The sequence below is a fragment of the Alosa pseudoharengus genome, unplaced genomic scaffold, assembly GCF_046254945.1.
Source record: "Alosa pseudoharengus isolate Yale_2024_CS ecotype anadromous, Long Island Sound unplaced genomic scaffold, YU_APseudo_1.1 YU_APseudo_1.1_scf_2, whole genome shotgun sequence".
NCBI classification, from domain to species: Eukaryota; Metazoa; Chordata; class Actinopteri; order Clupeiformes; family Clupeidae; genus Alosa; species Alosa pseudoharengus.
The window spans coordinates 8,634,139-8,649,795 of NW_027468663.1; the positions used below are offsets into that span (position 1 = coordinate 8,634,139).

Here is a 15,657-nt window from a genome sequence, read left to right on the forward strand (position 1 = left end):
TATTGATTTGTAAAAATGATGTGTTATGTAACTGTTTGGAACTACAGTTTGTTTCTTGAAACTGTCCAGAGCCCATGGTGATACAGCCAAGGGGTTGCTTGGCAATATTGGTTGATTTTAATCAGTGTTATTATTTCTTAATAGTATTTATTGTTACCTCCTTTGCAGTGTAGCTTGAATGTTAATCCTCAAGTGTCTGCTTAAAAAAAAAGTAAAAAATGAAGAAAATTGAAAATATCAAACCTAGTTAACTGACTGTGGTGCCTTGATCATACCTTTCACGATTGTTTGTTTAAGAGTGCCCATGTGCTTCCATTTTCATTGGTCAGTCGTTTTCAGCACCAAAGGGCCCCAGATGCCAGCAGAAAAGGTAGAGAATTATGTCCCCTTAGTCTCAGTCAACCTTTCTCTGCCAGGGAACAGTAAGATGGTCACATGGGAGGACCACCTGACCATCCGCGCCAGCTGCTTGCGTTCAAGCTAACTGTACCTGATACACTGCGCTGGCAGCCTATCACTACACACGGCCTGACCCAACTGACTTGCCAACTTTGGAGACATACATGCCAGAAATCCAACGCAATCGGTCTGGAAGCTGGAAAATTATGAGCCATCTAGAACTGCGCAACAAATCAGATGGGAATTTGGCCCAATTGTAAGTTTGTCGGATCCAGCGAAATTTGGGCTGAAATCGGGCCAAAATCAAATTTAAGGTACACACTAACATTAATAAGGGGAACTGTGTGGATCAACTTGCAGAATTTGACAAAAAGTATACAGGATTAGGTAAAATAATAATAAATAAATATTTCAATGGATTATTCAAAAGAGGATGTTTCTGACAGTCATGGATGCTTGACCATTGTAATCATAAGCCATAACAATTTTGGGACATTCTTGGAAACTAACATTACTTAGAATATCATTAAATTAATTTCCTTAATTTGTCATTGTAGCCCTGTCATAGCCTCTCAGATGCTTAGATGCTATTTGGATAGACTACATGGCCGTGGCCAAATTTCAGTAATGACTGGATTAATGTTTAGTTATGGAAGGGAAAAAAAGTATCATACGATCACTAATGATAAGTTATCCATAAAATGTGTCTGTAGAAAGATTACTGTTGTATGTTGACAGCCCTGCTTGTCAGTGATTAGAGGTTTGTACATGATCATCGTTCTGCTTCACAAGATAAACAAAGCACAAGGTGTGTATAGGTGCAGCTGCTAACCCATTTAAACCATTACCCACTTTGCCTTAATGGTCCACCATTAACTTGTGTGAAAATCATCCCTAGCTAACCCCTTTCAAAACAATTGACAGGCCAGTCTCACACATGAAAAGCATGCTTAACCTACATATTGAATAGACATCAAGGAGAATGCTGATGGCAGCAATTTACTGATGAAAATTCCTCTGTAGCTTTATCCATCTGACCTCAAAAAATAGTTGGATATGGACACAATCCAAATTGACTTTACATCGAATCAACGGAGGAAACCAAATGTCAGACTGACCACGAGCTCCATCGTCCTTCCATGTAGTTCACGCGTACTGAACTTCGGCCGTCTCCGAGATCCTGCAGGGCCACGGTCATCATGTAGTGTGTAATTGCAACACGAGAGGGCAGCATTGTCAAACTTGTCGCAGAACTACTCTGTAAAGAGTGAATTGCTGTTGGTCAGCCGTGGTTGAGAAAGTGGTCGGCTTCTGGAATGACTCGAGTATAATCAGCTGCGACTAAAGTCTCCAGGAGCACATTTCGCTACTTGTCGATCATCAGTAGGCCTATATGTTTAATTGGCCTGAGGGTTCTACTTTTGTCCTACTGTGGAAAATTGGTTCAAAACTTTGACGGGACCAGTGTATTTGCCTCTTTGATTTGTTTCATTTTCATGTTTTCGTTGTGCAAGTTTTGACTGTCAATAACCACTGAGAAACTTAGGTTTTAGATCTACATTAGTGTCTTAGGCTAAATGTACTCCTTGGCGAAGCTACTGATGAGTGTGCATACACAATTAGGGAAATCTATGTCTCAGAAATTGTGAGTATTGTTTTCGCAATAACTTTAATGTTTTGTTACAGTAGCCTAGGCCTAATAAATCAGGTCAGGTCTCAAGGACAAGCTGGAACACAAAGGCATTTTTGTAATTTGAATATGCAGATTTTTTATTACCACAGGCTGTCATTTGGTGGAGAAATAAGTTATTTGTTCATATCGAAACATAAGAGAGGCCTACATAGAAAACCCATCTTAACCATGCTTTGACAAGAGGCGCATCGTCTACTGAGGCAGTCCGCTGTTAATCAACAGGGGGAGCTACTAGCATGTAGGACAAGACTCTCGGCAGGTGGCTGAAATTGTAATCAGAGGCAACTTCTGGTTGAACTTAACTACAGTTTGGTTGAGCTTCACACACATCATTTAATCAAGCATAAAATTAATCTGTGATTTCACTGGTGTTGTATTATAGACTACTCATTTTGATTAACGTAGTAGGCTACACCACATGAGCCCAACTCTATCAACAAAGGATATTAAGATACCGTTAAACCCATGTTTCCTTAAATGTGTTGTATATGACGCATTATAAAGTCTAGCTTTGGTGAGGCAGGGAGCAATAGTAGATCTATTTTAATTTCAATAGCTTTAAGTTTAGCTGTGATATCAGAACTGGTCAATTGTTGCTATAGTCTATGCTATAGTCACTAAACAGAATAATTTGCTAATCAAAATATTCCAATAAAAGAATCTAGATAATGTTTATATGTTATCTCTTGTTGCCTATTTATATTATGCCTTACATGAGAGAAATACCGTCCATAAAAATAAAAAAACGGTAATGGGTTAAATAACATTGCAAAACAATAATCTACTAATAACTAAAAACGTAAAGAAAAAATCTTATCTCTCTAACTTGATTTTTATGTGAACTTGGTTATTGCTAGATATGAAAATATTTCAGGCTACCATCAAATTTAGACGGCAAATGTCAACAACTGTGTCTTCTGCATGCTATCCGACGGGCTTTATAGCGCGTATGTAGGCAATATTTTTTTTCTTTTCTTAGAATGTATTGTCCCTTAAATGTCGATGTTTTTTTTTCAATAGTAGCATAGGTATTCTGTGCTCATATTTTAGGCTACTGAAACGAAAAAATATATAAAAATGGGCCTTACAACAAGTCCTCCATCACTAGTAGCAAGCTATAGCCTACTGCCAATGTCATTGGCTACTAACGTTAATAATAATTACTATTATTATTGTCGTTATTATTATTATTAATATTATTATTATTGTGGTTGTTGTTTTTATTATTATTATTATTATTATTAATAGTAGTAGTTGGGATTATTGGTAGGCCTACTAGTAATAGGCTGCTAGTAGTATTAGTAGTATTCGGCTACAACTGGTATTAGTATCCTACAGGTCAAGGGTCCCGATCAGTAAACAAGAAATTTGTGTTTATGTATGATTTAGAGTGTTCTAAGATAAATATATATAGACAATATCTGTGAAAATGCATTATTATTATTATTATTATTATTATTATTATTATTATTATTATTTGTATTATTATTTGTATTATTATTATTACCATTATTATTATTACATTCACGACTCCAGACATAATGAGAGGCAAACTTGGTTAATTGATCAACATCGGGCTTTAGGTTGGGCAGAGGAATGGGGTTAAATAAGTGGCGCGTTGTGAGTTGTGTAAACAGCCCAGGGCAAAGGAAAAAGTTCATGCCCGGGTCCTTGTAAGGAGAAACCGGCGGTGCATAGGCGAGCGCGGCCATTTAATCAGAGCGACCTGTGGGGGATTAGGAAGATATCATGACCGCAACTTCGCCTCTCAATTATCATTCACAATTACATGTCCGTCCTTCCCAAAAACCTCTGCGTATCCTCCCGAATAGGGACGCCGGACCGTTTGAATGTGTGTTGGGTTTCCTATTATGAGGGTATCCTCATTCCCATTAATCGTTGCATTTCTTTGTATTTTCCACGCAATTTAAAACAGTTGTGGTGGCCCATTTTTCCTTTGAGTTTCACAAATGAATTAGGCCTGTGGGTACAGGGTTTGTTTGAAAGTTACCAATTCATCTGCAGTGAAGCTTTCACTTTGATATGACTGCTTTGATTGTTAAAATGTAGTGGAAGTGGTATAGTATATATTTTCCTTTGGGGTTAAAAATGTTTTTTTTTTTAAATCGTTAATTGATCTCCATGTCTATAAGATCTTAAATACGAAGACTACTGTATTCTTGATCAACTCTCTTCTCGGTGGGTTCAGTGATGTATAGATAAGAAAAACAGTGATATAATATGTAGGTCTTTGTTCAAACAAATGCTGGCCGTGTGTTGGTGCTTTATGGAATTATGACCAATGTGACCTACTACTTTATATAACAGGCCCATGTACCTGAACTAATGGCAGCTCTGCAAGTAGGCTAGTTCCTCTATCAAACCCCAAAAACAACTGTGATGCGAAAGGTCCGGTGTAGTGGCATGCCATTAGCATTCTTCTCACCTCCTCGACCAGTAATGACACATGGTAGGTGTTTGGCTTTCTCCGTTTGGCTTCAAGGGCTCTTAATCTGACTCGCACTCGGGGCAAACTTTCGCACCTCGATTCCTTTCTGTGCCCAAACTATCTTAATTCCACCGTAATGAGCTCTCGCATGCCGCCCACTGAAGTGGACGAGGAGCATTGCCTGTTGCTTTGATCCGCGCCCCGCTGTTGATTGAGTCCTTTAACTAACAGCCAGCGTTAATAAACGCTAACATTAGGACTCGAAACTGCAGGAAGCAAACACTAGGGATTATTACCACCAATGCCATTTATTGCTTATTTGAAAACAGATGTTCGCGATGTCGTTCTAATGTAATGATTCATGAAGTGGTGCGAGATCGAAGTCATTGTATTGATTATTTCAGCTAAAAATAGTAAAAAGTGCATCTGAGACACTTAATGGCCCTATGTAACAAAAATATGAGTGATATGATCAACCACGTTAATGATCTGTTTCAGAACAATGCCACCAAAATGCTGCATTATATTTATCAGAGGAAAAAACAATCCCACCAACTTCTTTTAAATGAACCAAATGATACGAACGCAAGCGCAACAAAGTTAATTTGCCATATACAGTAATTTGTAATTATCAACGGATACTTTTCCATTTGGCGTTTTTGACGTGTCCATATTAAATATCGTATCTGAATATTTAGAGTCTAAAACACCGCTTCTGACTTTAAAAGTTTTACAGCTGCAGTGTAGTCCATAATCTAATAAAATGAGCGCGTTCATAGTGTGTGTATGGCGAGGGTGGGCTGGGACGCCCCAACACCTCCTCTGTGTGTGGCCAGAAATGAAATGCATTGCGCTTGCAGGGCCCGACCTCCAATTGGATGGCGGGGATGTTTTTGGGAGGAGTCTTACTGGCAGCAAAAGGGAAAAGAATTGAACTGCGCAAAGAGTCTTGACGGATGCCCAAAGTTCAGAAGTTTTCCAATGCGCGCTTTGGTTGAGAGAGGAAGCAAGTTTATACGATCCAGACTTACAACGCCTTCATTTTTATAATATTTGTAAAGTGACCGAAGGGGGACACTGGTTTTGACAACTCATTCGAGGAGAAGAAGAAGCAAAAGTGGAGCTTTGCTGCTGCGGAGTGTGGGAAGTTCGTTCTTCGCAAGCACCGTAGAGCTGAGAGGAGAAGACATGCAGGCTCGCTACTCCGTTTCGAGCCCGAACTCTCTGGGCGTCGTGCCCTACATTGGCAGCGAGCAAAGCTACTACCGGGCCGCGGCTGGTGGGGGTTACACTGGGATGCCGGCCCCGATGAGTATGTACTCCCACGCGGCTCATGACCAGTACCCCGCCAGCATGGCGAGGGCGTATGGACCGTACACCCCACAGCCCCAGCCGAAGGATATGGTCAAACCGCCATATAGTTACATTGCGCTCATCACAATGGCCATTCAAAATTCCCCGGACAAGAAGGTGACACTGAATGGGATTTATCAATTTATAATGGAGAGGTTTCCTTTCTACAGGGACAACAAACAAGGGTGGCAAAATAGCATCCGGCACAATCTCTCCCTTAATGAGTGCTTTGTCAAAGTTCCACGCGATGACAAAAAGCCTGGTAAGGGCAGCTATTGGACCCTGGACCCAGATTCTTACAACATGTTTGAAAACGGGAGCTTCTTGAGGCGACGGCGACGTTTTAAAAAGAAGGACGCGCTGAAGGAAAAAGAGGATCGGCAGGTAAAGGACACGCCGTCCCGACAACAGCAGCAGCAGCAGTCTGGTCGGGAGCAGGAGCAGCCCGTCCAAAGCTCACAGCCCGTCCGCATACAGGACATTAAGACTGAGAACGGCACCTCGACACCTCCACAGGCTGTCTCTCCCTCACTAAATGCAGTACCCAAGATTGAGAGCCCCGACAGCAGCAGTATGTCCAGTGGCAGCCCACACAGCATCCCTTCAAACCGCTCTATCGGCCTGGAGAACTCTGAGCACCACCACCAGCATGGCCAGGCCCCTGCGCAGGGCTTCAGTGTGGACAACATAATGACGTCCCTTCGGGGCTCACCTCAAGGACAAAGCGAGCTCGCACCCTCTCTCATCGCCTCATCTCGGACAGGTATAACTCCATCTTTGTCCCTTAACTATTCTCCAAACCAGACATCCGTCTATAGTTCACCGTGTAATCAAAACTCAATCTCCACTACCTCGAACGCGACCTACCATTGCAATATGCAGGCCATGAGTTTATACGCTGGGGACCGCTCTGGACACCTAGCGACGACAACCGCCGTGGACGAAACGTTGCCCGATTACTCCATTACGACTACCACCTCCTCGCTGAATCATGGCAATCTATCTTCGGGCCAGGAAGGCCATCACCCGCACCAAGGGCGCCTCGCTTCATGGTACCTAAACCAAGCTGGAGATCTTGGCCATCTCGGCGCAACGTACCCGAGCCAGCAGCAGAACTTCCATTCTGTCCGAGAGATGTTCGAATCCCAAAGAATTGGCTTGAATAATTCTCCGGTGAACGGGAATAACAGCTGTCAAATGTCTTTCCCCCCAAGCCAGTCCATTTATCGCACGTCGGGGGCTTTTGTCTATGACTGCAGCAAGTTTTGACCAAAAGTCTTTTTGTTGTTATTTTTCCCCTTTTCCCATTCTCCTTTTTCTTTCCTTCAATACACCCAGAGAGTCGTTATGCACACCTACCCCTTCGATGGACTAAAACGAAACAGAACACACATTCAGAAAAAAATGATCTTGGTTTGTAAAGGACAGTGTTACTGCAAATAACACGTAAGTCTCTTTTTGCTTTTGTGAGCTATGCTAAATGGCTATGTTAAGACGACGCCAGACTGTCATGGACTTGTTATTACGTGTAAATTGCATATAGTAATTTATTTCTAAATTGTAGCCGGATATTGTGGACCAAACACCAAAAAGTGTTTCTAAATTGAACTGCCTTAATTGTTCAAATGTTCCACTATAGTAAAGGAACATGTATATCTCCGTATTCTTTCAAATTTTCTCCTTTTGTTGAAAAAGTATTCTGAAGGAACTGCATTGTTTGTTAATAAATTACCATTTTATTTGAGTTAGAAGTACGGCTGATTTCTTAAAATATTCCAAACTATTTTTCATGGCGTCGAGTTGCAGTTAAATACAAAGCAGATTACGTGAATTTTAAAATTATTTAAACGACAGGCATTCAACCCCCGAGAGGAGAAATATTGTAATTGGTCGATTGGGGAAGGCCTATTAGCCTTGTTGTTAGTTCATTTGCCAAGTAGATGCCGATATTTCTCACATGTTTAAAGTTAATGTGATGTAGGCCTATAGGATGTAGCAGTAAATTAGGTGTTCAACTGCTGTGTTTTATTCATCATTTTTGTTACTTCGATCGTTGTGGAAGTCAGCAGGGCAACGGCACCTATAGGCTAGCCTATGCTGGAGCCTTTGAAGTTAGGCCCCAGTTTGTAGGCTAATGTGTCGTCTTATCTGAATCGAGTATTTACGATGACTTAAAACAATTGTTGTGTCTCTATCATGCGTTAATGACATAACATGGTAAAATGCTAGGCCTTATTGATTTTTCCCTCGGTGTTGGGAACTCTTATGCTGCATCGTGCCCAAGGCCCTGTGTATGAAATCTGCCTACAACACACTGCAGCGCGCCACTGTTATCGTAGGTTAATTAATTTAAATAAACCAAGATAACCTAAATGTCGCCCACGACCCAGATTATTATGTCATATGGTTTAATAGCACTTATTCCTAAATAAACAATTGTTCGGTTAGCCTGAAATGTGGTGAAAATTCAGCAGACAAAAAAGACAGCAATTTTACTTGGTACCATAATGTGTGTCAAATTTAAATGCGAGATTATAGAGCACGTTTTGGTGCCAGCAGTTGGACAGAAGGTTAACCTTGATTGATACTCATTGTAGTGGATTGGTTTGGGCAATTTTGCCATCTTCTCTTCTCGCCCCTCCTTATGTCAGACATGGGCGATCTGTCATCACGTTGACCCGAGGCCTCGCCTGGTAACGGTTCCTCGACGGAGTCTGGTCCACCTAGCTTAGTGTTGTTTTGAATAGCCACGTGTGTTTACTGGTGCATTCCAGTGCTTGGTTAATATCATACCACGCATGCCAAAGATACTCCTATAGCCTTGAGTTGTTTAAAGACTGCAGAGCAACCTAAGGGGATGACTCAAGACAATATGCAGCGCGCGTTCAAGAAGGTGCGCGCCGCCATTCAGACACACACTTTCACACCACATTATGAACTCCACATTGACACAGACTTACAACAATTAAAACTGATGTTTGATCTTTGACTCATGGCAGCATATTCCCCTCTGTAAACCATAATCTAAAGACCACTACGCATTAAAAGGCCTTAACTTGTTTGATGGAACAATATTTATTTATTTATTTATTTATGTCTTGACAGCTGACTTGTCGCAGGAAGGCTATGAACACGCATTTTTCATGTTGTCACATTTTCAAATAACAGAAATGTGTTCCACTAATTTCATACTCATTGAAATGGGACATTTTTGTCAGAGGACGTTTTCTCAGACTATTTTTTCAGCTTACCCACTTTCTTTATCCCTTTCACCATGTGATAGCGCTTGGACATTTTGGGTTATTCTATATCTTGGGGCGTAAAGAAAATGCTCATTGTAGCCTATTTAGTATCGGTGCTTATTTACAATTTATGTTGTACTTCATCCTGATTGTGGTTATTATTATTATTATTATTATTATTATTATTATTATTATTATTTATTATTATTGTTATTTTAATATGAGGCATACAATCATTTTGTATTAGCCTATAGGCCTACAACAAGCAATTATCGTAAAGTCGGTGTGAATGCGTTGCCCAATCCCCATCATCTCACAGTTGCGTTTGTTATAGTTTTACAGAAAAATAGGTAGTTAGTGATGAGGTGATTTACTCGTCAGTTCCCTGGATAACTTCAACAGAGCATTTTGAAATGGTTTTACATATATGCGTTAAGTGTACGACTTTTGGTTATATCAGTCATGTCCCTTGAATTGCCCCCTCCAGCACATTAACATTAGACCTAACAAACATAGGTCTATCGTATCAATCGATTAATACGTTTTTTTCCCTACATTGCCTCAAAGTTAATAGTGAAACCCCTTAGTTGTTGGTAAAACTCTGCAGGTCTTGGTGTGAGCATGCAGTGGGGCTAAGGGGCTAACCAGAGAAACAATAGTACAACAAATAGCAAAAACAGCAATAATACAAAAATAACACGAACTACAACAATAATATTAATAATAATAATATAAATAACAATAATACTAATAATAATATTAATGACCTAACACTAGACAAATATTTGGCCTCCTTGTAAAAGGCTGTGAAAACAGCACAATGGAATGTTGCAAGGCATAGGCCATTCTCCTCCCTCGGATAGCTGTAATCAGGCTCATAAAAGTCATTAGAACCTTTCCCAAGTAATAAACAAACGTCGTGTTAGACTCAAGATTGATGGCGCCCTCACAGAACGGGCCAGGTCAGGAAGGAATAAAATTCAATCAGAGCGATGGAATCATTTTTCATGGGACGGAAAAGCCTGAGAGGGAGACGGGGGTCAATGGGGAGGATGTCGGCCGCCGTAGCACCATCAACAATACCACAGGAGAAAATGGCAAAACGAATGTACTCTGTGCTCCAAAACACTCTCCTAAATCTCTGTGATTTGGAGACCCCCTCCTCCTAGCAAGATGCATCGCCTTATCAAACAACCGGCAATTACGAAAAAGACCGTGAAGGGTGTTCTTTTTAACAGTTTCAAAGCTTGATTTTTGCTTAACTGCCTCATTTGGCTTGCAGCTGTCATGCTGTTAAGCGCATTATGTTTGGGTCAGAGAGTGCGTTATTATATTTTAAAATATTTGTGTTGAGGACATCGCTCCTTGTTTCGTTGTAGCCTATTATTAGCCCTACCCAGTTAACAGTCCACGTTTTACATTTGTTCTAGTACCAGTTTGCAAAATCAACTAGGCCTACCTGTGTGTCAGTTTGGGAATGCTAACATATTGTTGATAGTTTTCCTATATGATGGCTAAATTTTTTCTATGGAAACTGTAAAGACACTTCAGCTCGACCCAGCGCGCCGAATCTCTTTCGCCCTGGGCTCCTTTACACTTCGGGGAACAATATGTACACGTGGAGCACAAAAAAAAAAATAACATCTTGGCGAAAGGTTTACTTCGTCTTTTTATTTGTAATTACCGCTCTGCTCTTCCTTGTTCACCACAGTTTTTTTTCTCTTACTGTTTTATATACTTCTCTAGCAGGAGCCTGATATCAAATTACGTTGAAAAATATATGTAAATTGCGTGTCAGAAGTTGTCTAAAATAGTAGGTTAACCCTTATTTAGAAGAAAGGCAATATTATTTCCCATATATATTTTTAAAAAGCACACAAGCATAGACACGTCCTCATGAAAACAGCATCTATGCTTTTTTATTTAAATTTCACCACTGCAGTAGGCAGTGCAGACTGCGAGGGCAAACTTATTTCACAGAAGCGTCCCTTTCTGATGAGTAATCGAGAAACATGTCCTCCGTGTGCAGTGTGCAGTTCTACCATTTGCCATTTCATGGGATATAGGCCTATACCTTAGCGATGGTGCACGATACTAGGCAAAGCATGTATCTTTGCTTTCTGCCCCTACTCTCACTTAATCTGAATGCCACTAAGTAGCACATTGTAACTATTAATTTTTTTTTTTCATATATGCCCACCGTCGCTCTACCACTCTCTATTTGCAAATCGTTCCACTACATTCCAGCAAACGCACATTTCCGCATGTGCGTCAGCACGCACCCGCGCGCTTTCTCACACTCTTCCACATGGCTTTGGGTCAAATACCAAAAACAAAAGCCACTGTGTTCGACATTCCTTTGATATTTAGCTCGTCAAAACAACACAATTTCAATTTCCGTTTGAAGTTGGTGGAACGATTGGGGTAGGCATAGGTTCTCTTTCAATACACTAGTCTAGCTACTGTACACACACATTATGGAGTTAACTTAGTTGTGCGTTGTGGTAGTTTGATTTAAGTAATTGTGTAGAGCATATCTAAGTTTAGTTTATGCTCACTCAACAGATTTGTTTGGAGTTAAAATATGTGTTTCACTTTACCATGTAGCTTACACGGCGGCCTCCTCCTGCAGTCTAATGGGCCTTGCTGAATACGTGTGACTCACCTGTTCATCTGTCTTTGTTATAGGCCTGTTCTCATCGATTGAGGATCTCTCTATGTAACAGTTTCTGAATACACTTCATATTGACAAGGGGAAGTTTTAAAAATGATTATTGGAGTAACAGGTCAAAGTTTAAGATCAAAAACCACCGTCAGTCATCGCGGACTGTGGATCTGCGCGCATTAAGACACCCAATGCACAGTTTTGAAATATTAAAGAGAAATAGTGTGCAAGACTAAACTACTTAAAGAATGCGCCGGCTCACCGTGAGATACATACATTAATTTAAAATAATGGTATCTCCCTTTCAATGTTTCGTTGTTTTGTTGCTGTCAGGGGACTGTTTATTTAGACTACACAGTGACAAAGCCAGCCTGGAGATTTCACCATGGACAAATTCAGGGTGTCGCACAGGAAATGGAGGTAACTGATCTATCAACGATCACGTCCCGTCATGTCCATTATTTTCCCCACTGCACTTTCTTTAGTATTGTAATATATAATAATAATGCATTCATATGTTATATGCATTTTGTTAACATAAACAATTACATATAGTATCCGTGTAATCACTTAAGCTACTCCTTTCTTTATAACTACATTACATGCGACACAGTTGAACTCGATATTACGATAAGGACTTAAAACAAACAAGGGTACACACAATTGCATTTAGGCATGTTGGACTACATTTACTTGACATGGTTCATCCATACATTAGATAAATATGCTTACGTATGCTAGGCCTACTTTATACCGGCATGACGTCTCAGTGAAGGTATCATTTGGCCTGTATTTATTGAATTGGAATATATATGCATTCCACAATATTGATCAAACATTTAAATAGCATTGTGTATTCTTCTTTGAGCGATGTTGTTTGTATTAAAATGTAAGCCTTGGGAAATCGGATGTTTTCCGTTAAAACAGATGTCCATTCATTTTTATTCATATGCTATTGCATTGCATTTCGACAAAACTATGTATGTTTTAATTCATCTGTCTGGTTATTCCAGTTTATCTACAGACAGTGTTGACCGTCAGTCTCTTCCCCAGCGCATAATACGACGCAGATCAGTAGACCTTGCACGGTGTTTGAAATAAATAAACACATTCATTTAGTCAAAGACCAAGTTATAGACCTAGCGGTTCTATCATCGTTCAGTGGCTCCGTCTTGAATGATGAAATCCCTCTTGAAATCCGACCTTTTCACCCCCAATCCTGTTCCCAGTTTTGGTCCGGTTTTTGAAATGGCAAAGCGAGCAAACTTGATTTATGGCTTGCCATCACGGCTAATATTGTTTTATTGACTTATGTATTTTGTAATCGTTCAGCAGTATTCAAACACGGCTAGTTTTATACTCAGAAAAGCGAATGAGGGACTGCCTTGTTCAAAACCTGTCCTTGAGGTAAAACGGCTCCGAAAGGAGCGGCGTCACGCGTCGGCCCGTGCGCACATTTTTCGAATAATTGAAACCCTGGACATTTCCATTTTCCCCCAAGCTGAAGGAGAGAAGGAGGGGGCAATGAAGAGGAGTGACGTGCCGTCGAACACCGTGCACCTGTATGGCTGGCTGAGCTGCTCGGCTCAGTGGAAAACTGCTGCGTTTCAGCTCACAGTTGGTGTACAGGGCCGAACCTCAAAGCGCCATCTGTTTCCAATTAAGACTCCACATAGACGCAGGCTCTGTCTGACAGTCAAACTGCGAGTTAAAGGCTCAAAGACTTGTCTTTAAAAAATATCCCACCCCGTTGCCTCCTCTTTAGCCTACTTGAAACCCACTATTTTCTATTTAAGTTGAATGTCACACGGTCTCCCCCACAGACATAACTTTGTGGAGCTGTTTTGTGAACAAGTCGTCAGTGAGAAATCCCATTACACGGTTTCTACGCGCACTCTATTTAAAACAGATACATGCTGATATACCGCTATGTGACAGCATAAATACATTTAACAAAGGCCTAAATATTTGCGTGTCGGGAGCATGGTCTTTTGCATTTCCCAGTGCAAATCTCACCACTCTAAAGGGTTATGGTCAACATGAACCAAACAAATGTGTGTTATCTTTTTTTTCTCTCCATGTAAGGCTAGAAGGTCAAGGGTGCTAACGTTTATTAGCAACATGGACTCCTACCTTAAACACACCCAGGGTTGGCTCCTTTTGAATCCCACTCCATGTGTAGAATAAAAGGTGCAGTGTGATTTCATTCTGAGGGGAAACGGCCGAGCCCGGCGACCTTTGGATAACCCGAGCACCCTGGCACGAAACTCCGAGGCCAAACACTGGCTCGCCTTGAAGCCGTACCTTAAACCCACCTTTCTGCACCACTACCCTATGTGTAGAGAGGCTAATTATAGCTGCTTTTACGCACCGCAGTCCCTGAATGTCTCGATTCTGCCCGGTTTGACATAGAAGATTTTATTGTCTCTAGTTTAAATTTACGATCCGAATTTGAACTTTTTTCCCCAGACGTCTTGGCTGCCCTTTTCTATTTTAATTATCCCGTCGGAGGAAAACATGATCATTTGTAAGAGGTCCTGGTGAATAAAAGGTATACTTGTGAATGATGCAATGACGAATAAAACAGCTGTATAATGCCATAATTCAATTACAAACGTTTTTTAGTCTTTGTGTCGATCGCTCACTGTTAAGCGACAGGCCGCTTGCTACTCATCAAATGCATTCAAGAGAATTTAAAATAAAATGATTTGTTTGTAACAACTAAAATATTTAATAGGGTATATGTATAGACAAATGTGAATGTTCAATAAAAAAATACCCGATTAAGTTTTGCGCCGAGAAATGTGTGAATAGACTATATGCAACCATAAACGACCATTTCATCTAATCAAATATTAAAAGTGGCCTAGCAAAATAATATTATCACCTAAAAATATGCCATTGAAGCAAACATATTGTAATGGACAAAACCCTTATATCACAACATTTCAGTTAAAATATGTTATGTTATTAGTGTCATCCTAAAATGGAATCTCAAATGGGAACTGATGCAGGTTTTACTGTGTGTCTTTAAATAACTTGTAGAAATATTCAGGTAATATATTATTTTTAGTGAAATTAAGTAGACCTTTAAGTATACCTTAGACGTTTATTTTTACTCGTTTTCGATTCATGCAAATGTTGAATATAATTCTGTATGAGATAATATGCAGTGCACGTCATGTAGGCTATGATCTCATTGTTGTAGATGATATCGTGCCGTTATCTATTTATCTCTCATGTGTCACATGAGATATAGCACAACATACGATAATAAGATATATTTCATTTGTATTTTCTAATGTGCAATTTGTATTTCTCAAAAGAGGGTATGGTATGGACGTTGACCACGGCTACTGTACCTGTATAACGGTCAAAGTCACGAGATTATACTGTTTTGGTACTTTTGGTAATTTTCAAGGCTTAGCCGTAATGATTGTGATCTCTTATCAGCTCCATACGTCTGCAATATTGCAGTCTTCAAAACGGCCGTGCATATTTATATATTAATGTATCTTATGATTTTTTTTTTAAAAAACGCTGAAACATTTATATGTAGCCTATATGCATACAATGTATTTATATATAGCCTATATGCATACAAAAATATAAACAAAAAATAGAAAATAAACTATGGCGCGCTGAAAAAAAAAGTGATCGGTCACGTTTGCTCTGAGATCTCTTAATGATAATACTTCTCTGGATGTAACAAATTGGCGTTCTTATATCAATCAGTCTATGCTACTTAGACACCTAAAGTTTCCTGGTGGAAATTCATACTAACAAATTACTCCCCGGAACATGACATTACTTCTCCACTATTCTGACTTTGCATCAGTTACTAACCCGTCACCAC

At 40.1% G+C, this 15,657-nt stretch overlaps 1 protein-coding gene across 1 annotated transcript; it reads left to right on the top strand.

The window, feature by feature from the left end:
• The first annotated feature begins 5,481 nt into the window (after nt 1-5,481).
• On the top strand, nt 5,482-7,638 carry foxc1a (forkhead box C1a). Its single transcript, XM_076293572.1, has one exon. The coding sequence runs from the start codon at nt 5,730-5,732 to the stop codon at nt 7,161-7,163; it is 1,434 nt and encodes a 477-aa protein (XP_076149687.1). The 5' UTR covers nt 5,482-5,729; the 3' UTR covers nt 7,164-7,638.
• Nucleotides 7,639-15,657: the final 8,019 nt, after the last annotated feature.

What these genes read in the sequence shown, in the direction of transcription:
- foxc1a (XM_076293572.1), top strand. Translation starts at nt 5,730, where the DNA reads ATGCAGGCTCGCTACTCCGTTTCGAGCCCGAACTCTCTGGGCGTCGTG.